A 23117-nucleotide genomic window follows, 5' to 3' on the forward strand; every position below is an offset into this window, starting at 1 on the left:
TCTCTAAATAACAAAAATACATTTGAATGTATTGAAATCCATGGATTTGAAATCCTTCCAATCAAGAATAACCTTAGATTTATAACACATAATTTTTTTAAACAAATATCTTTTGCAATCATTTTATAATACATATAGTATAAATTATATTACATTGAATTTCCTACGGATAATGCTAAAGGTACAACTAATATATAGTACTGCGATATTTACAACAATTATATCGTGAGATTTTGTTATTATCTAATGAGATTTTATATTTAATTTATCATGAGATTTTGATAAATGAAATTTCTATTGATTTTTTTGAATTGTAAGAATTATTGTACAAATTTGGTTGCACATAGCATTACTCATTTCTATCGACTATTATAGCATGAAATCATTAATATATAATATTTTGTAAATTAATCTCTTCTGATCTCATTTCTTTAAGAACAATTATTGATAATAGAAATGTATTTTCACGTGCGTCGCACGTATCTTTACCTATGTTATGGCAATAATCACTAGTAGAAAAATCGAATTTTATTTCGACAGACTTTACTTCGGCAATAATAAATTACGAAGTAATACATTACCAATAACTTCAGTAATAACACAAGCGAAGTAAAATAATATATTTTACTTCGGATGTTTAAAAACACGGGCTTCACTATATTTTTTTTATTATATTTTACTTCGGTATATCAATGTCGACGAAATAAAAAAATAAGAAAAATAATTTCATGCTGAAGTAATAAGATGAACCGCGCAGATTAACAAAGGAAACTAAACTATACTGAACATTTAGCGACGGTTTGTCGCTAAAAACCGTCGCTGATTTAAACAGCGACGGTTTGTCGCTTAAAAACCGTCGCTGATTCGGTTTGTCGCTTAAAAACCGTCGCTGATTTAATCATCGACGGTGTTTCAAAAAGCCGTCGCTAAATGTTCGAGCCGGGCTCGGAGCTTCATAACTTCCGAACGAGCCGAGCCCGAGCTTCAAACCAAAGGCTCGTAACGAGCCTGAGCCGAGCCCGAGCCGAGAAAATAGTTTAACGAGCCGAGCCCGAGCCTGATACTGTTCGGCTCGACTCGGCTCGGCTCATTTACATCCCTAGTTGTTACTACTAGTCAACCCAAATTGTTTTCCTCTTTTCAAAATTGCTACTTGTCCAAATTCAAAGAGTTTTAATCCAACTTATGATCTAAAAATAATAGGTATATTTTTCCAGAAACGAATTCGGAAATGCAATCCGATGTCTAAAAAGGGTCGAACGAGCTGTATTTGAAGTCTAATTTTAGCATTGTTAGATGAATCTGCGGAAAAGAATTATAACAGATGATTTTTGTATTAATGAACTATTGTGTTTTAATCAACTATTTCAAAATTTAGTTAATCTCAAATATGGAAAACAAAAAAATACAGTTTATCAATGAATATTAATAAAAAAAATCCATATTTAATATTTCACAATTGACACATTATTTATTCATAATAATTTCAATAAGTAATTTTTAATGGATTCATCACAAGAGATGTAACGCGGTTTATATAGAAAGTTCGAGGAAATCGAAGAGTAAGAAAGTTACACAAAAGATTTTAGAACAAGTCGAATGAAGTAGATAATTTTTTTGTTATGTTAGTTAGATATAGAAAACTTCTTCTCAAGATAGTACCGAATGCTTGTCGTTTTATTAAAAGCTATAGCTAGCGGTAATTGTGCAACTTAAATCTTTTAAGTTGTACAGCAGCTCAAGTACCACGCTTCGATTGTAAAAATTATTGCACCAAACAATCTCCGTACAAATATGAGTATACATTATATTTTATTTTTAATTTTTTAATAATGTAACATTAATTTTTAAAAATTCAAAATAAATCATAAAATAATTTAAAATTTATATGCATTCAAAAACATCTCATACCCCACATCCTCCCTCTTTCTTTCTTTCTTTTTTGTTTAATACCCGATTAATTGAAAACCGAAGCCCCATTTGTCCAACGATACATCAAGCAAACTATAAAACCGCAGTTGGAGGGAAAATTGCATTGTCTTACGCGATATATAGCTTTCTTTCTTCGACGTCATTTTTTATTTCATTCTTATTTATGCTTCTCTTCATTCTTGAATTCATATGTTTCCTCACAAAATGAAGGCATTTCTCATATATTCTTGAAGTTGTAATGAAAATAGATGTAATATGGGCTGTTCTTCAGGTTCCTCCTTTTCTTTTCAGAGTAAAATTTGCAAAAAACGGCAGAAATCGGAGTTTCCAGTGATATGTCACAAGAAACCCAGAAAAAATACAGTCAAGAAAGCAGTTTTGTGTATTAAAACCTTCGATCTTCCTTTAATTTCGAGATCAACGGGTCAAATTTGTGAATCCATTTGTCTTGAACCCTATAAACCCTACACGATAGGCCGCAAATATAAGTTTTGCGATTTTGTTATTATTGATCGTAGGATTAGTAAAAGACATTGCCAACTATTGTTTGATTCTTTGAATAATAGGATTTATTTATCCGATGGAGTGATTGTTGAGTTTAGTGAATATAGTGATTCTTTCTGTAGTAACAGAACTAGGGGTTCGCTAAATGGCGTTTGTGTAAATGGGATTCGGACTAGTGGATTTGTTGCATTGAAGGTTGGGGATGAGGTTAGGCTTGTTTGTGGGAAAGAAGAGCATGGGGATGGAATTGGATTTATGGTGGAAAGGATTGTTTTTATGGAGGAAGTTGATTATAGAAGTTCAACTGAATTGAATTCTTGCCTAAATTCTGGACATGCAAATTTTAGACTGGAACACTGCAGAGCAATTGATAAGACAAGAGTGCTTTTAAGTTGGTGTAAAGATATATTGGGTAGTGATGACCCAATATCTTACATTAGAAAATGTATCATTCTTGATCAAAACAACAGGATTAGTTTTGCTTTTGTACACGGCAGTAAGAAGTGTTTTGGGTTTTTGCCGAATAGTAGTTTTGATAGACAACCTCAAATTGGACGTGGTAATAGGAAAAGAGTGTACTCTAGGGAGACTGGAGCTGTTGCAAATGGCTGCAATATAAGCTGGGACGAGATCATAGATGTCTTGGAGGTAAACTCTGAGTTGAAATGTGCTAATGTTTTCGATAGTGCTAATGCTAACACTACAAGGAAACTTGATTATGGTGCCATTCATCTTGAAGATGGCATTTCCAAAAGTGATGGATCTGCCAGTTTGTCTTCTGGAAAGCTGGATATTACTCAATGTAAAGAAGTGTTGGAGGATAATGATTGTGGTAGATTTATTATACCGCCAGGAAAGAAGTTTTATTTAAACAGGCTTCGGTTTGAGGGACAAGACCAGGAGGAGGTGGATGATGTTGTTTCATTGCCAGAGCTCTTTCACCCAATTAAAAACCTCGTCCGAGTTTTTATAGCGACATTTACCAGTGATATATCATGGTAAATACATGAAAACCTGTCATTTTGACTTTTTCTTTGCTTTATTCTGATGCATGGATCATGATTATGACTGTGAAGCATGTTGTATGCAGGTTTATATCCTGTTGCAAGATTCCTCCTCATCTACCAGTGACAATTGCTTGTCACAGTGCTGAAAAGTGTTGGAGTTTGGACCCCGATGAAAGAACTTCAGTTCCGTTTTCAGATTTTCCTAACCTAACTGTGGTGTAAGTAACGTGTCAGGGCACTTCAATCATTGTAAAGACATGTAATTGATTAAGGATATCCACATGAACTTTTTGTTATATGAGATTAACTAACCGTTCCTCGATCAGGTATCCTCCATTTCCTGAAGCAATAGCTTTTAGTAAAGACCGAAAGAAATCGGGCATTGCTTGCCATCATCCAAAATTGATGGTTTTGCAAAGAGAAGATAGCATGCGTGTTGTCATCACATCTGCAAATTTGGTGGCGAAACAGGTTCTTGTTGAGAGAAGTGCTTTTTGTATGTGGTAGTTGACTTTAAGAAGCTTAATGATTCTGGAAAAGATATTGTTATTTGAAGGGAACTTGCAACTTGAGTATGTTTATAAATGTAATTGCACGTGTCCTTAAATGCAAAATATGAAGGAACAATGAAAAACAAAAAATTTTGTATTCTAGGTTGTTTGTTCTGACCAAAGCCAGAGAAACTAATCCTTTCTTCATGCAAAATCGTTTTGGGCCTTTTAATGTTTCACGAAAGAAAATGTTTTAAATTTATTGTTTAAAGTGATTTGATTTAATAAGACCTATTTTTTCTATATCTGAAATACTGCAGTGGCTTGATGTAACCAATACAGTCTGGTGGCAAGATTTTCCACGACTCATTATTCCTGATCATGTATCTCTTTTCACCCAATTGTCGATTCGAGAAATAAATATCGACTTAAAGGGCGATTTTGCTGCTCAGTTGGCTGGATTTGTGGCATCGCTAGTTGTTGATATTCCTAGTCAGGCGTACTGGATCTTGGAGTTAATCAAATATGACTTCAAAGGAGCAGTTGGTTTTTTGGTAGCTTCTGCGCCAGGAATTCATTCACATAAAAGGCCTCGAGTATCCAGGTCAAAACATCTCTTGGTGGTAGGTACCTCTTGTTGTCCCTTGATTAATGTGTTCACATTATTTTATGGTTTAAGAGATATTTGATTTACTCCAAACAGATTTTGATTCTTTGACCTTTTATATGGGATACTTCATGCTTCCGTTATCATTCCCAAAGGCCAAAAGTTTTAAAGCTAGGATATCATTGCCTTATTAAAGTACCCAAGCATTATTTATGATGAATGTTTTAGTACATAGGCAAGCTTCCCACCTGAGGGTTTTACAAATAAATTTTTTAGCAGTCATGTAGCATAATTTTGTTAGTGTGTGATCTCAATATGCTATGCTTTAACTCTTCCCATGAAAATGTGAGTTATAATTTGACATCATAATCTATTATTGGCTTCTCGATGAATTAAATGTCTGGTGCCTCTCTATATCAGGGCGACAATTGCAAAACAGAGTCTGGTGGTGCAAAACTATTGACTTCTGTGGAAGCATCAGTGGTTGGTATGAGCTACATATATCATGCGTCAGCCGATTCTAATGGGGCGCGGTTGAGGAAACTGGCTTCTTTTCTCAGTAAATGTGATGAGAATCTGGATGGAATGTCAGAGATTGTCTTAAAGAGAGATACCAATATACCAGCTGATAGGAATGCTGTGAGTGTTTTTATTCCTAACCCAGAAGACTCTTCCCTGGGAGGTAAATTTGTGCTTACTCAAGTTGGCACAGAGTTTGCTATCACTTTCATGAGTTTTAGATACAGCGGATGGCCTGATGCTGCATTGGTCATGATGAAAAATAGTTTCGCTTGTTAGACTTCCTCAAATTGTTATGTTTTTTCATAATTCATAAATTAAGGTTTAGTAACTTCAAATTAATGTAGCAAATGCATAATAAATTATTTTTAGAAGACTGAAATTACTTAAACGTCAATCAGCCAGCCTGGTTTTATTGAACTCACTTTGGTTCACAGTTCAGACAAATGTCCAGGCAATTGGTTTTATGTCGAACACATGCATTACAAATCAACCAAATTGAAAACACTTAGTTAGATCAATATCTCTGCATTGGTCATGATGAAAAATAGTTTCGCTTGTTAGACTTCCTCAAATTGTTATGTTTTTTCATAATTCATAAATTAAGGTTTAGTAACTTCAAATTAATGTAGCAAATGCATAATAAATTATTTTTAGAAGACTGAAATTACTTAAACGTCAATCAGCCAGCCTGGTTTTATTGAACTCACTTTGGTTCACAGTTCAGACAAATGTCCAGGCAATTGGTTTTATGTCGAACACATGCATTACAAATCAACCAAATTGAAAACACTTAGTTAGATCAATATCTCTGGGTTTCTAGTTGAACCTACCTTGTTTGCTAGTTTCAGTAGCTGTTTGACTTGACTACATAAAGTTGTGATCTGTTTTTTTTGTTGTTGCTTTAGATATTATTCAACTTGGATTTCTACCAAGGAACATCGCAAAATGGGTTTCTCCACTATCGGATAATGATCTTTTTGCATTTTCTGCCTATATCAATCCAAAGGAAGTCCTTTCAACAGTTTTAGAGGGAATCGACAACAAAATAAAATTGATACTTTATGTGTATGCGGTATGGCTTAGAAGTTCGAATTGAGCTTTTAATTATTTTAATTTTAGGGTATTTATTGTTCTATTGAGGTACGTAGCAGACAGCGGGTCTTTGGTAGTCCTGTATCAATCTATGATTTTACCTTTGCAGGGCCCTTCTTTTATTAATATGTCAGATAATATGCTACTTGAAAATGCTTCTGCAATATGCTCACTGATTGCTTTGAGTCAGAGATTTACAGGCCTCTGGCGCCTTAAGGAGGTAAGCCTCTGTATTTGTTAAGTTAATCTTCAGGAATGTTTTACGTTGTTTTAATCTTCCATCTTATTTCTTAGTGTTGAAGTTCAAATAGTTAGATAGATCAATATTTGTATTCAAAGCTTACTTGATTAGGACTTAGGAGTAGACTCCTTGTTCGATTGAACAAGGAAGAGATAACTCTATAAATAAGTGTCTTGTACTCTTTACTTCTAACCCTAACAAATAAATCTGCTCTTCTTAGCCTATGTTTTTACCTCTTTAACTACATGGTATCAGAGTACGTAATCGGTCCATAACTAAATACGATGTGGCCTCAACGCTAGAAGCCCCTTCTCCGCCGCCCCCTTCTCCGCCATCCTGTCCGACAATACATCTATTCCCATCACAAATCATAAACTCAATGTGCATAATTATCTACAATGGTCCCAATGGGTTATGATGTTTATTTGCGGCAAAGGCAAAGATGATTTTCTTTCCGGTATGGCTCGCTGTCCGGAAAAGGATGACAAGTCTTTCAAATCCTGGTGATCGGAGAATAACATGGTGATGTCCTGGCTGATCAACTCTATGACAACGGAGATTGTAGAGAATTGTCTGCCTTATCCCACGGCCAAGGACATCTAGGACGTAGCCAGTGTTCTAAATGGCTGTCGAGGCGGCCCTCGACCGCACCGTCTATGCATGAGGCGGATGTTTTTGGCTGCCGAAGTTATACGGCGTTGGGGAGGCGGCGAGCAGGCGGGCGAAGCGGCGAGCAGGCTGGCGAGGTTGGCAATCAAGATTTTAAGTTGTAGTCAACGGAGATTTAGATACATCGGAGGAGGAGAAGAAAGATGTTGATTTTGAGTCCGATGATGATAGGATCATGTATGTAGTAGATGGTGCATATGTAGATGATTTGAAAAATTAGTTATGTTTAGTGTACTACTTGTTCTAATGATAGATAATTGATTGAAACTTTGAAATTTAAACTTAGTTTTTTGGTAAAATAATTATATTACTTTGTTAGCATAATAGAATTAATATGATGATGAATCTTTATTAATTGCACATTATCTAGATGATATTATATTGTATGAGCTTCTTTGTGCTTAAATATTATTTAATTGCATATTTTACATAAAAAATGATGACTATTTATGATTATATTGCATGATTATCTATAAAAAAATTATTTTAAAAAATTCAACCGACTAGGCGACCGAGGCGGTAGATGGTCGCGTACCGCCCCACCTCCGCCTCCCGCCATTTACAACCTTGGATGTAGCTCGAGACACTTATTCGTGTAAAAAGAACGAAGCGGAACTGTTCGAGATTGAGAGTCGCCTCCATTAATTGAAACAAGACAATGGATCTGTCACCCACTATTTCTCGACACTTAACATATTCCGGAAGCAAATCGATTTGTTTGAAACACACACATGGAAATGCCCTGATGATGGGAAAAACCATCAGGCTAATATTGAGAAGAAACGCATCTTTCAATTTTTATTGGGCCTTAATAACCGATTTGATGAAGTGCATGGGCATGTTCTTGCCTGGAAGCCACTGCCTACGCTACGTGTGGCATTTTCCAAGACCCGCCACGAAGAAAGCCGGAGAAGATTGATGCTCGGTCCCTCCCTTACTGCCCCGCTGTTTGAGGGTTCTGCTCTGGCCTCACATCGTGCACCGGTGTCTGCGCCTCCCACTTCTGATCACTTTAATTCTCTGGCTGCGAATACTTCACAATCCTTGGATGCCTCTAGCAGCATGCGACATGGGCGACCTTGGTGCTGTAAGTGCAAGAAACCCACACATACCTTGGATACATGCTGAAAGATCCCTGGCAATCCCGCAAGTTGGAAGCCAGCTCATGATCGACGGGCAAATTCTGCTTCAGCAACTGACAGTTCACATGACCAGCAACCTTTTAGCAAAGACCAACTTGAGATGCTTCGCAAACTGTGTAGTCAGGCGCTTCCAAACAACAACTCATCAATTATTGGCACTGGGAGTGCTGTCCACAAAGGTATTATCCCCTCTGACTTTCTCTCACAGCCTGTTCTTTCCCATTTTTGGATAGTTGATTCAAGGGCGTCGGCACATATGACTGGAAATTTGGGGTGATTCAAATCCTACTGCCCATACCTGGCTTCCTACACCGTCAAAATTGCTAACGGGACTTGCTCCAAAGTACTGGGTTCGGGGACGATTAGTTTATCCAAGGACCTTTCATTACATTCTATTTTATTTGTCCTAGATCTTGATTGTAATTTTTTATTTGCCAGTTACCTGAATCGGGATCTTAAACGTGTGAGAACCCGAATTTCCAGCATTTCAGCTGCTATGCAAAACTCCAGCAGAAGTTAATATTTCCAGCAGCTAGAAAAATTCAGTAGCAAGGGAAAATTCCAGCAGAAGCTAAAAATTCCAGATGCTGGTACTTTTCCAGCAGATCAGAATCCAGCAGCAGAAGAGCGAGAAAGCAGCAGTCAGTTACTGATTCAGCTTGTAACTGAAGCATTAACATTGAATCAAGGCTGTTAAATGCAGATTATGGCCATTAATAGGGAGCCTAACAGTCAGATTTTGGCCTATAAATAACAGCCTCAAGTCCCTGAATTGGTGTTACACAAATCTTGAGATTATTACTGAAAAATTAGAGCTAAGAGAGTGCATTTTCGAAGCTGTAAAATCCAGTAGCGAGGCAAGCAGATTTCAGGCTTCGACCGAAATTCTTTAAGCAAATTACGGTAAGTGGGCTTATGTATAAATATCTTGAAACCCATTTCATGATTTCTGATTTAAAGCAAAGTACTCTTGATTTCTGATATCTGATTTTGAAGCACTGAAACTTATTGAACTAATGGTAGGAATATATATTCTGAACATTACTGATTACCGATTACTGTTTACTGGCCTCACCCCTTAGAGGAGAGAACATATAGGGGACTGATATCAGTTTAGCCATGAAATTCACGAACGTGCTCAGTGCTTATTTGATAAACTTCTGATTTCCGATTACTGAATACTGATTACTGATTTCTGAACACTGAACACTGATTTCCGTTATGAAAATAAGAATTTCTGTATATTTTCGTATTACTGTTCTGTATGAAAATAATTTCGAAAACTGGGAGTTATTCCCGCCCCGCTTACTGACACCATCACTCACCCATAACATCTCAGATAAGAACGATGAAGAAATGTTAGAAGAAAATGAGCAGAATCTGTTTTGGGGATGGTGAAGAAGAAGACTGTTATTCTCAGCTTCAAATTATGTTTTCCGCTGCATCTGTAGAAGCAATGTTTTATCTGTTTTACATTTCCGCTGTAAAATATTAATGATTCGAATTTGTATCAGACAATGAATTATTTCGTATTATGAATGAAAAGTCTGTTTTCTGAATTTTGTACTTCTGAGGCTTGTTGTTTTCGAATGAAAAATTTGAGAGCAACGCCGGTGTCAACCAACCCCCGTCCCGGGGCGTGACATTGAAGTGGTATCAGAGCAGAACCGGGTTTCATAATATGGGAAGGAGGAACTAGAAATAATAAGTTCTTATAGACTTCTGAAAATAAGTTCTGAAAGTTACTGAAATAAGCTACTGTAATAGATTACTGAAATGATAGACTAACTACGTACAGTTAGGAAAATCAGTAGGGAAGCAAATCAGAATACAGTAGCATGTTAAAAAAAAAATAAAAAAAAAATAAAATAAAATAAAAATTCAGTAGACCCAAAACTAGTAGCCGAAACCAGAACCAGTAGATGGAAACCAGTAGCCCGAAACTAGAACCAGTAGGTGGAAACCAGTAGATCTGAATGCAGAAAAGACTGGGTCAGTAGACTCGGAATGCAGCAGACTGGTTCTAACAGTGCTGGAAAGCAGCAGACAATGCTGGAAAAGCAGCAGACTCATTGCAGCAGCTTCAGAATTGCAGTAGACCGTGAAATCCAGTAGGCGAATGCAGTAGACCTTGCAAATGGCATAGAAGTTGAGGTGTTTTTCGCGCAAACTTCAAACGGCCATAACTTTTGATCCAGGAGGAATTTTTACTATTAAAAGTAGGCGTTGGAAAGCTCTCGACGAGGAGAACCTAACCTAGAACGAATTCATTTCCAAATGGCTTAGTATTTTTATACCAAACTTGGTACCATTCATTTTCTTGATGTGAAGGATTTTTAGTAAATTTTTCACGGAATTCTGAGACCGAAAATTTTTGAGCTATTTCTGCTGTTAATTGTATAGGCAGTACTGATTCCGTTCATTCCAGTATTGTCTATAACTCAACCTATATTCTTGAGATCATTTCTGAACCTTTACCCTTATGTTTTTTGGATGTAGGATATGGCGGACCAAAGTAGCTACATTAAGAGCTTAGAGAGGAAGCTAGAAAAACTCAAAGAGAATAACTACTGCCTAAAGTTGGACAAAGATGAGTTAGAGCGTCAAGCAGAACATTTGAGTTGTGATGTTCAACGTTATGCTCATTATCTGCATGAGGCAGAAGAGAAGAGTAGGAAGGCTCAAGAAGAGTTTGAAATATCCCAAGAGACTGTGGCAGAATTCATCGAGCTACGTGATACACTAGTTGACAAGATCCAAATACTCAAGGATCAAAATCACCAACTAGTGCACCAGCACAATCAATATAGTGAACAGATTGATGCTCAGATTCAAGAGCTGCAGGACACTGTTGAAGTTCTTAGCGACCAGAATGCGGTTCTGCATGGTCATATTGAACATTTGGAAGCAGTAGTAGCCAATCATGAAGAAGAACCCGAGGAGGATCCCGAAGAAGAAGAAGAAGTTGAAGAGGATCCTATGGATTTGGGATTAGGAGAAGTGATAGATTAGAACATCAGTAGTAGTTTTCTTTGTAATAACACTTGTTCCATTTGCATTGTGTTTTTCATTTCGAAGTTCAGTTGTAATTGCATTTTCTTGAGAAATCAATAAAAAGTTATTTTATCCATTGGTTTCATATTTAAATTTCAAGCAATTACTCAATCATTTTGTTTCTTTTCTTGAGTCCATATTCTGCCACCAACCTTAGAACTTTCGTATTTGTAGGAAATGGACGGAAGACCAGTAAGGAACAATCGCAACCCTCGTTACAATAATCGCAACGATGAGGATGCTCAACAGCAACAACAACAACAACCACCACCAGCGGTTGGACTTAGTCAGGCCGATTTGATGGCCATAGCCACAATTGTGGCAACTACGCTGGAATGGTTGGTCAACCCAAATGCTAGTCAGCCACCACCACCACCTCCAGCTCAGAATGGAACGAAGCAGCACTATGAGGCTCTCCGAAGAGCAAGAGTTCCAAACTTTGATGGAAGCTCCGACCCTGAGGTCGGACAAAATTGGATGAAAGAGGTGGAAAATCATCTTCGACTACTTGAGGTTCCACAAAGGATCAGAGTAGAAGTGATTACACCATTTCTTGTGGATAAAACTGCCAAATGGTGGGAAGGAGTCTCACCAGCTATGTTAGAGGCGGGACCTATCACTTGGCAAAGGTTCCGAGAGACATTTCTGAGGCAGTACTTTCCGACAGCAGTTCGGGTGCAGAAGCTGTCAGAATTCGAAAGCTTGGTTCAAGAACCAAACATGACAGTGGAGGAGTATTCATCCAAGTTCCACTCATTGGGAACTTACTCACCAACCATCATGGGAGACGAAGCTTTGAAGATGCATCGCTTCAAGAAGGGATTGAACAGTCGTATTCAATCTGCCCTTGCCGTTATCGAGCCCAACAGTTTTGATGAATTGATGGGAGCCGCCATCAGGGCTGAGAATGACATTAAGAAGCGTGAAGGTGAGAACAAACTCAAACGTCCTCAGTCAAGCCAGTACCAACAAGGCCAACAATTCAATAGGCCTAGGTTTTAAGCAACCAATTCACCAGTGATCCAGCCAAAGGAACCATGACGTGAATCTTTGTACGAATAAATAGCAAACACGATTAAAATTGAATCGCACCCTCTATTCAATTGCGAACAAAGAATCGTTGTTGTTTTCCCGATCTTTGAGACAAGTAATTGTGTAATATTCATCTCTAAATCACGAATGATTTAGCAACAAATATTAACGAAGGTAAACAATCGAAATTCAAGCGAACCTTCAAAGAACTTGTCTTTGACAACCCGAGTGAAGAACAATCGACAAACGCCACAAAAGATAAATCTTTTGATAAGTTTGATTTTTGAAAAACACCTAAGTGTATTGGAGAGAAAATCTCACAATTTGATATCAAATCAATAATGAACAAAAGTTGAAAGTTTACATGGTCTTCTAGCATATATATAGATAAAGGAAAATCTAAACCTAGAAATTGCATATTTAAAGATATCAAATCTACTTGCCAAAATAATTAAAACTCTAACCAAAATAATTAAAACTCTAATTTAAGAAAAATATTCTCTCCAAGTCGTAAAGGACACGGACCCCGTGTATGCCTCCGTGCTCGGGTCCGTGTAGGCTCTGTAAATCTCAATCTCGAATGTATGAGACACGGACCCCGTGTACAGGTCCGTGTACACGTCCGTGTAGACTCGGTCAGCTTCTACTTGATTGTGATGCAACCCGAACCCTTCGAGTCTTGTTTCCAAGCTTTCATTGGTTGGATGAAGGGCAACATTCAACATCTTCAAGCGTCCTCTCGGGATTGGTTCTTGGAACGCATAGTGGCTGGCTAGATTCACATCATTCTCCCTTTCTTTAAAAAGATTTGTCCTCAAATCTTGTCTTTCTTGATAGCTAGGAAGATCAACACATTTTATGCCATTTCCACAATCCTGCAAGTAGAGTTTAACAATGCTCGGGATGGAACCGGCTATTTCATTAAAATAAAATAAACCAACTTTGCACAGATGTACATGAAGTGGCTTATTCAAAATAAAGAAATGCTCATCCTCACTCTTTTGGGCCATACATATAATTTCTTCTTTTGTTTTTTCGGCCTCTTTTTCGCACAATTCTTTATTTTCATCGATGACCATCTCACTCTTTTTACCACTCTTTTTTTCGGCCATCTCATTTTCTTTTTCTCTCAAATCATAACAAATTGATTCATCAATACATATTACATTTGTAGACAGTTGAGCAAAAGAAACAACTTGCATATCATCTAACAACTCACCCTCCACAGCATAACACTCAATAACCGCATTAGACACAATTGGAGTTTCAACATCAACATTCAAATCATCCACAAGTTTGGCTTCAAAGTTGGAAGTGGAATCCAATACCTTCACATCCTCATTTGGACAATGACTAATATCATGCCCAAACTCTAGACACCAAAAACATTGAATATCATAAGTACTAATTCTTGAAGTTTTAGATGTACCTTGATATCCACGTTTTGAACTCCTTGCTGGTGTCGTCGTACGTCTCTCCTCTTTACTCATCCTTCCAATATCATACACTCGACCATACTTTTCTTTAACGCTACACTCAAGCCTATCAAACTTTTCATGTAAAGGCTTAAATTTTTCCACCATTCTTTTTCCAAATTCTTCAAACAAAGACTGAAACTCACTATCAAGCATATTGCTCTCTTTTTTTTTTTTTTTTTTTTTTTTAAATTTTTTTTTCCGGGTGAACAGTACGCTACAGTAGCGTGAACAGTACCGATAAGATGAATAGTAACTCCGGCAGTGAACAGTAACAACGGCAATGAATAGTACTTCCGATGAATAGTAATTTTCCGGTATGAACAGTACGTCAGAAGAACAGTACTCTCCGATATGAATAGTAAATCCGAACATGTGAACAGTGTTTCCGCCGCGATGAACAGTGTTTCCTCCGCGATGAACAGTACCGTCGGATGAATAGTATCGCCGATGAATAGTGATTCCGGCTATGAACAGTAATTCACGATTTTTTTTTATTTATTTTTTTTTTCAACAAATCCGTAGAAATCGCAACACGAAAATCGGTATTGAAAATCCTACGAAGAATTGAATGGATACTCTTACTTGAATCAAAAACCTTGAGCTCTGATACCAAATGACGTGAATCTTTGTACGAATAAATAGCAAACACGATTAAAATTGAATCGCACCCTCTATTCAATTGCGAACAAAGAATCGTTGTTGTTTTCCCGATCTTTGAGACAAGTAATTGTGTAATATTCACCTCTAAATCACGAATGATTTAGCAACAAATATTAACGAAGGTAAACAATCGAAATTCAAGCGAACCTTCAAAGAACTTGTCTTTGACAACCCGAGTGAAGAACAATCGACAAACGCCACAAAAGATAAATCTTTTGATAAGTTTGATTTTTGAAAAACACCTAAGTGTATTGGAGAGAAAATCTCACAATTTGATATCAAATCAATAATGAACAAAAGTTGAAAGTTTACATGGTCTTCTAGCATATATATAGATAAAGGAAAATCTAAACCTAGAAATTGCATATTTAAAGATATCAAATCTACTTGCCAAAATAATTAAAACTCTAACCAAAATAATTAAAACTCTAATTTAAGAAAAATATTCTCTCCAAGTCGTAAAGGACACGGACCCCGTGTATGCCTCCGTGCTCGGGTCCGTGTAGGCTCTGTAAATCTCAATCTCGAATGTATGAGACACGGACCCCGTGTACAGGTCCGTGTACACGTCCGTGTAGACTCGGTCAGCTTCTACTTGATTGTGATGCAACCCGAACCCTTCGAGTCTTGTTTCCAAGCTTTCATTGGTTGGATGAAGGGCAACATTCAACATCTTCAAGCGTCCTCTCGGGATTGGTTCTTGGAACGCATAGTGGCTGGCTAGATTCACATCAAACCACTTCTTCCCCATCAAGCAAAGAAGGAGTCAAGTGCCAAAATTGTGGATTCACTCACATTGGCGAATGCCGTAAGACTTCTGGAGCTTGTTTTCTTTGTGGAAAGATGGGCCACCGCATTGCTCAATGCCCTTTTCCAGATCCAAGGAATGGCCCAGCAGGAGGAACAACTTCAAATAAGCCTAGGGAGAACAAGCCAAATGCTCGAGTCTATGCTATCACTCAAGAAGAGGCTGACAACTCGAATGATGTCGTAGCTGGTACCATTCTAATCGATAATATACCTGCTTATGTGTTATTTGATTGTGGTGCTACGCATTCATTCATGTCTAAGAGATTTGCCAAGAAGTTAGGAGCTAAGCCTCATAATTTAGAAGAACCATATAGAGTAGCCACTCCTGCAAATCGAATTTTAGAAACTCGCACTCTATATCGGGATTTTAGTGTTCTCATAGAAGATCAGAATTTCAAGGCAAACCTGATTCAACTAAACATGGTGGAATTCGACGTAATTCTTGGAATGGATTGGTTAGCCAAAAATCATGCCTTAGTAGACTGTCATGCAAAGACGGTAATCATCCGAACTCCACACCAAGAGAAACTTTTATTTCATGGCAAGACCAAAGAACGAAAGACTCTTCTTTCTGCTTCTCAAACTTGGACAGCCATGAAAAGTGGAGAAGAAGTTTACCTAGCTATGTTAAGCGAGGTAAAGAAAGAAACCACACTTACGCTTGAAGAGATTCCAGTAGTACAAGAATTTCCGGATGTCTTTCCTGAAGAACTCCTGGCGAACTTCCCGATCGTGAAGTGGAATTTGAGATTAACTTAGTGCCCAATGCTACACCAATGTCAAAAGCACCATACCGAATGGCTCCAGCAGAGTTAAAAGAACTCAAAGAGCAACTTCAAGAGTTGTTGGACAAGAAGCAAATCCGACCAAGCGCATCTCCGTGGGGAGCTCCTGTCCTATTTGTAAAGAAGAAGGACGGAAGCATGAGGATGTGTATCGATTACAGAGAGCTGAATAAGATCACAATCAAAAACAAGTATCCGCTTCCAAGGATAGATGACTTGTTTGATCAACTCAAAGGAGCTTCAGTCTTTTCCAAGCTCGACTTAAGGTCAGGCTACCACCAACTGAAGGTCAAGTCAGACGATATCCCAAAGACAGCCTTCAGGACAAGGTACAGACACTATGAGTTCACAGTGATGCCTTTCGGATTAACAAACGCTCCGGCAGTATTCATGGATCTCATGAACAGAGTGTTTAAACCATTTCTTGACAAGTTTGTTGTGGTATTCATCGACAACATTCTAGTATATTCGTCAAGTGAAGAAGACCACAAAGAACATCTTCGTCTCACCCTACAAAAGCTGAGAGAAAAGGAACTATACGCCAAGTTCAAGAAATGCGAATTCTGGCTAAAGAGCGTTGCATTCTTGGGACACATAATATCAGCAGCAGGAGTATCTGTGGACCCTAAGAAAGTAGAGGCAATCTCGGATTGGCCTAGACCAAAGAATGTGACAGAAATACGAAGCTTCTTGGGATTAGCAGGCTATTATCGAAAATTTGTTGAAGGATTCTCTTCAATAGCCATACCCCTCACCAAGCTCACACAGAAGAACTCTAAATTTCAATGGAGTGAAAAATGTGAGCAAAGCTTCGAGACTTGGAAGAAGAAGCTTACATCCACACCAGTGTTAGTATTACCTATGGAAGGTAAGGACTACACCGTTGCATCTAAAGAAGGTTTAGGATGTGTACTCATGCAAGAGGGAAGGGTGATTGCATACGCATCAAGGCAGTTGAAGCCGTATGAACAAAATTACCCAACGCATGATCTCGAACTAGCTGCAGTGATATTCGCACTAAAGATTTGGAGACATTATCTTTATGGAGCCAAGTGTGAGATTTTCACCGATCACCAAAGTCTCAAATATTTGTTCACACAAAAGGAACTAAATATGAGACAAAGACGATGGATCGAACTCATGAAGGATTACGACTTGACAATAAGCTACCATCCAGGCAAAGCCAACAAGGTAGCAGATGCTTTAAGTCGAAAGAATATGAATAAGGTGATCCTGACATCACTTTCAGCACAACCATGTCTTTGAGAGACAATCAAGATGAGTCAAGATAGAGACTCCGCTTTGGTGAAACTAAAAGAGCAAGTTAAAGAAGGGAAATCACCAGATTTCGAGACAAATAACAAAGGAATCTTGTGGATGAAAGGACGATTGTGCGTACCAGACATCGATAACCTTCGACAAGAAGTACTATCTGAGGCACATAAGTCGAAATTTTCAGTCCATCCTGGCAGTAACAAGATGTACAGAGATTTGAAGAAAAATTTTTGGTGGAGTGGATTGAAGAAAGACGTGGCAATATTTATTTCTAAGTGTCACGTATGCCAGCAAGTCAAGGCAGAGCACCAAAGACCTGGAGGACTTCTGCAACCTCTAGAAATTCCAGAATGGAAATGGGAGCATATTTCTATGGATTTCGTTGTGGGTTTACCAAAGACGAGACAAGGTCATGACGGAATATGGGTAATCGTAGATAGACTCACAAAATCTGCGTATTTCTTACCTGTCCGCATGAACTATAATTTGGACAAGCTAGCAACGTTGTACATGAATGAGATCGTACGATTGCATGGAGTTCCAGCTAGCATACTATCAGACAGAGATCCGAGGTTTACATCCCGCTTTTGGAAGAGCTTACAACAAGCTATGAGGACTAAGGTTACTCTTAATACGGCATATCACCCTCAGACCGATGGCCAAACAGAGAGGACAATTCAGACTCTAGAAGATATGCTGAGAGCTTGTGCTCTAGACTTCAGTGGTAATTGGAGCGAACGACTGTCCTTAATCGAGTTCGCATACAATAATAGTTACCACAACAGCATTGGAATGGTACCATACGAAGCTTTGTATGGACGAAGATGTCGATCACCACTGTATTGGGATGAAATAGGGGAAAAAGCCATTGTTGGACCCGAAATGATCCAAGAAACAGTGGATAAAGTTGCCGTGATCAAGGAGAGATTAAAAGCTGCACAAGATCGACAGAAAAGCTGAGCTGACCTTAAAAGAAGACCCGTGGAATTCGAAGTTGGAGAGAAGGCATATGTGAAAGTGTCACCCATGAAGGGTGTTATCCGATTCAATAAGGCTGGGAAACCGAATCCCAGATACGTCGGACCATATGAAATTCTTGAGAAAGTGGGAACACTTGCTTATAGATTAGCACTCCCACCCGACATGTCAAGAATTCATAATGTATTCCACGTCTCGCAGCTGAGGAGATATATTTCTGATCCAAGTCACATTCTGGAGGCTGGACCACTTCTGGTTGAGAACAATCTAAATGAAAAGCTGAAGTATGAAGAAATTCCGATTCGAATTGTGGATTTCAAATACCAAGTACTGAGTCAACGAACTATTCCATATGTCAAAGTACAATGGTCCAACCACACCGAAAGAGAAGCTATTTGGGAGTTGGAAGAAAAGATGCGAGCACAATACCCTTACCTCTTCTAGGATCATGTATAACCAAGTTTCGAGGACGAAACTTCTCATAAGGAAGGAGGGATGTGAGAACCCAAATTTCCAGCATTTCAGCAGCTATGCAAAACTCCAGCAGAAGTTAATATTTCCAGCAGCTAGAAAAATTCAGTAGCAAGGGAAAATTCCAGCAGAAGTTAAAAATTCCAGATGCTGGTACTTTTCCAGCAGATCAGAATCCAGCAGCAGAAGAACGAGAAAGCAGCAGTCAGTTACTGATTCAGCTTGTAACTGAAGCATTAACATGGAATCAAGGCTGTTAAATGCAGATTATGGCCATTAATAGGGAGCCTAACAGTCAGATTTTGGCCTATAAATAACAGCCTCAAGTCCCTGAATTGGTGTTACACAAATCTTGAGATTATTACTGAAAAATTAGAGCTAAGAGAGTGCATTTTCGAAGCTGTAAAATCCAGTAGCGAGGCAAGCAGATTTCAGGCTTCAACCGAAATTCTTTAAGCAAATTACGGTAAGTGGGCTTATGTATAAATATCTTGAAATCCGTTTCATGATTTCTGATTTAAAGCAAAGTACTCTTGATTTCTGATATCTGATTTTGAAGCACTGAAACTTAGTGAACTAATGGTAGGAATATATATTCTGAACATTACTGATTACTGATTACTGGCCTCACCCCTTAGAGGAGAGAACATATAGGGGACTGATATCAGTTTAGCCATGAAATTCACGAACGTGCTCAGTGCTTATTTGATAAACTTCTGATTTCCGATTACTGAATACTGATTACTGATTTCTGAACACTGAACACTGATTTCCGTTATGAAAATAAGAATTTCTGTATATCTTCGTATTACTGTTCTGTATGAAAATGATTTCGAAAACTGAGAGTTATTCCTGCCCCCGCTTACTGAGTGACAACCATATCACTCACCCACCATAACATCTCAGATAAGAACGATGAAGAAATGTTAGAAGAAAAGGAGCAGAATCTGTTTTGGGGATGGTGAAAGAAGAAGACTGTTATTCTCAGTTTCAAATTATGTTTTCCGCTGCATCTGTAGAAGCAATGTTTTATCTGTTTTACATTTCCGCTGTAAAACATTAATGATTCGAATTTGTATCAGACAATGAATTATTTCGTATTATGAATAAAAAGTCTGTTTTCTGAATTTTGTACTTCTGAGGCTTGTTGTTTTCGAATGAAAAATTTGAGAGCAACGCCGGTGTCAACCAACCCCCGTCCCGGGACGTGACAAAACGTGTCACTAAGTTGGCATCACGGAAGACGATTGGCAATGCTGAATTCTGTGACGGGTAATGAGTTGTATTCTATGTAGCACGGATACTCCTAAATTTTTTTCTGAAGTATCATACATGGATATGGATACGACATGCCGATACACATGTCGGATATAGAAAAATCCGTGTCATTGACTTTTTGTAAGTTTGACCAGTCGTATGTGTCTTGAACAAGGCTAGGATATGCTATGGGAAGGGCAGAGATACACTCGACAAAAAAAAAAACAATTGATTTTTTTCTTTTTTCTTCTTAAATCACTGATATGAAGTTATACATCGTATATATTTACATAAATATATATATATACAATTTTAATTTTTAATACTAAATTTATATAAATATATATATATATAATATTTATATATTTTTTAATAATTGTCGTATCCTAGCCGTATTATGTCTTATATTTTCAAAATTTGTCGTATCGCGGTATCCGTATCATATTTGATACCCGTATCTCTGCAACATAGGCTATATCTTTTCCAAGCTTCGTCTTTCATCCACCTTTGGCCAGTGGCATCCTGTTCTGATTCTTTAATTCACTCAAATAAAGATACGGATATATTGTCATGGCATTATAGATTAGGACATCCAATTTTTTTGTATTTTGAGAACTTTATCCTTTATTATTCCGTTATAAAAGTTCGAAGTGTTTTAATTGTGATGTGTATCCATTGTGTAAACATACTCGTAACTCTTTCTCACCACAACCAAGCCATCACAATTTTTTTCCTCGATTCACAATGACATCTGGTGTGGGCCCCCGAAACATACTATCATCATTAACTTATACTTACAGTAGCGGAAGCGTGTACAATCCTTGATTTTATAAAAGATAAAACAATACGAATTCAACGGAAAAGTCAAGGTTTTGTTAAGCCAACATTTTCATTCTCAAGTTCCATCTTATTTCGGAGTCTTGTAATCATGTATCTATAATTCACAATAAATAGAAAGAAATAGAGGTTAAAGTCTTTTGGGATTTAGTGATGAAATAAACTGCGCTTATATATAGTTAACAAATCAAACGATAATATATCAGTGCAGTATTTTAATATGAGATGACATATATCAGTAGTAACATATCATCACAAATATCTTGTCAAGTGAAATGATATTGTTAAGTGAATATCGTGGGCTAAAGAGATGATTCTTACCAATATTCAGTGTGACATTTTTTGTGGGCTAAAGAGACTGTTTAGGACTCTGAAGTGAATATCTCAGGCTAAAGAGATGATTCTTACCAATATTCGGTGTGATATTTTTCTCCACATACTCAAGTAGAATCCATACAATCGATCATTTACGAGCCAATGTGAACTCATATTTACGGACCGAAGTCACATTGCTTAGATGAACCATATACCAGGTTATAAACACGTTCATTGGACTCACATTCCTGGCTGAAGCCACGTGGTCCAGTGGATTAAGAATCTGGTACATAGAGCGTTATCCATGGATCCAATCATTCAATCAGTAATAGCCGATCGGTAACAATTCAGGAATGAGTAAATCCAGAAATTCAATATGAACTATAATATGACCAATAAAATGAGAAATGCACCGTATATGAATAAATCAGCAGTAAAGAAACTTTACGGTAAATTCCATGCCAAATGCTAAAAATGTCTAATTAAAGAAAAACCGGCGATAAACCTAACGGTTGAAACCTCACGGTACAAAAAAACCTCACTTTGGTATCTTACGATTTCTTCCGGTTGATGAGCTCAAGCCAATATAATTTCTTATAATTATAATTCAAGTAATTTTAGACTTGGTAGAATCAGGAGCAGATTCTGGAATCTTTAAAAATCATTTTTGTACGAAACTTATTCCGAGTAGTTTTGGTTAACACTTTAAAAATTCATAACAATTAAAATACATGCCCAAAAATCATCAAACTTTCTAGAAATGCCTAAAAATAGTGCAGAATTGTTCGGAAGTTGGAAAATTCATGAACCAGTAGGCGGATGTACCACACGTGCCGCCTCGCCAGCGTGTGACTGAACTCCGGCCGCCACGCGCTGTTGGAAATTTTACAAGAGATACGTCTTGTAATTTCCTACAACTTGTGTAAAAACTATTTTGAAATTCCAAACCGAATGCATCCAGAGTTTGAAAAACTAAGTGATGCTCTTTTGGGACGACCAAAAACAGTACTTTCGGCGACCGATGATCGGTTGTCATATATGTAAACTAAGAAACATTTTGAATACTTTTTATTTTAACACCGAAGTGAAAATCGTTCAAGAAGAAGGGGTAAATCGAGCTTGAAGTGACTACCTAAAACATAAGTTTTTGGAATTTTCCAGAAACTGTTCTTCATGATTCATGATTTTTTAGGGAAAATCGGTTGCTGGTATTGATACACCTCATATAATTTGGTTTTTGGGTGGGAAAAGATTGTTGATAGATACTCCTATTTTTTTCCTGAAGTATCAGACACAGATATGGATACGACATGCCGATACGTCTATTGAGTACGACAAAATCCGTATCCTTGACTTTCTGTAGTTTGACCAGTTGGATGCATCTTGGACACAGGTAGGATACGCCATGGACACGACTGAGATATGCTTAGGCAAAATTGTCTTCTTAAATCACTCATGTGAAGTTCTACATTGTATATATTTAAATAAATAAATAAATATATATATATATATATATATATCTGCAAATATAAATATATATATTTCTACAAATTTTAATTTTTAATACTAAATTTATACATATATATATTTATATATATTTTTTAATAATTATCGTATCCTAGCCGTATCTTGTCTTATATTTTCAAAATTTGTCGTGTCATCATATCCGTATCATATTCAATACTATACACGACTACATGTACTCGTATCCATGCAACATAGTGTGTAAAATATTTGGGAATTTTTGATATGTTTTGGTATTTTTCATCTCATTTTTCTCTATTTTTGCCCGGTTTCTATACTTAATTTCTTCCCCAATTTTTCTTCTTAACCCACGAGAAAATTTTCTGATATGAAAAAGCCTTAAAATGGATGTATTTATAGTAGGAAAGGAGCCATCAAACTTGGATACTTGTCTTGGCTTATTTTGTTAAGTTTAGACACTTGTTTGCCCAAAC

General features: G+C 37.4%; 1 protein-coding gene across 1 annotated transcript in view; it reads left to right on the forward strand.

Annotated features, from left to right (window-relative positions):
• Window positions 1-1956: 1956 nt before the first annotated feature.
• Window positions 1957-23117, forward strand: part of LOC140822936 (uncharacterized) — a 33720-nt gene continuing 12559 nt past the window's right edge. The window contains exons 1-7 of the mRNA XM_073183940.1: window positions 1957-3434; window positions 3527-3661; window positions 3770-3914; window positions 4255-4557; window positions 4962-5223; window positions 5969-6135; window positions 6265-6375. Of these exons, the coding sequence (XP_073040041.1) occupies window positions 2188-3434; window positions 3527-3661; window positions 3770-3914; window positions 4255-4557; window positions 4962-5223; window positions 5969-6135; window positions 6265-6375 (2370 nt within the window). The 5' untranslated portion in view covers window positions 1957-2187. The remainder of the gene's footprint in view (window positions 3435-3526; window positions 3662-3769; window positions 3915-4254; window positions 4558-4961; window positions 5224-5968; window positions 6136-6264; window positions 6376-23117) is intronic.

The sequence above is a fragment of the Primulina eburnea genome, chromosome 2 (assembly GCF_022965805.1).
Source record: "Primulina eburnea isolate SZY01 chromosome 2, ASM2296580v1, whole genome shotgun sequence".
NCBI classification, from domain to species: domain Eukaryota; kingdom Viridiplantae; phylum Streptophyta; class Magnoliopsida; order Lamiales; family Gesneriaceae; genus Primulina; species Primulina eburnea.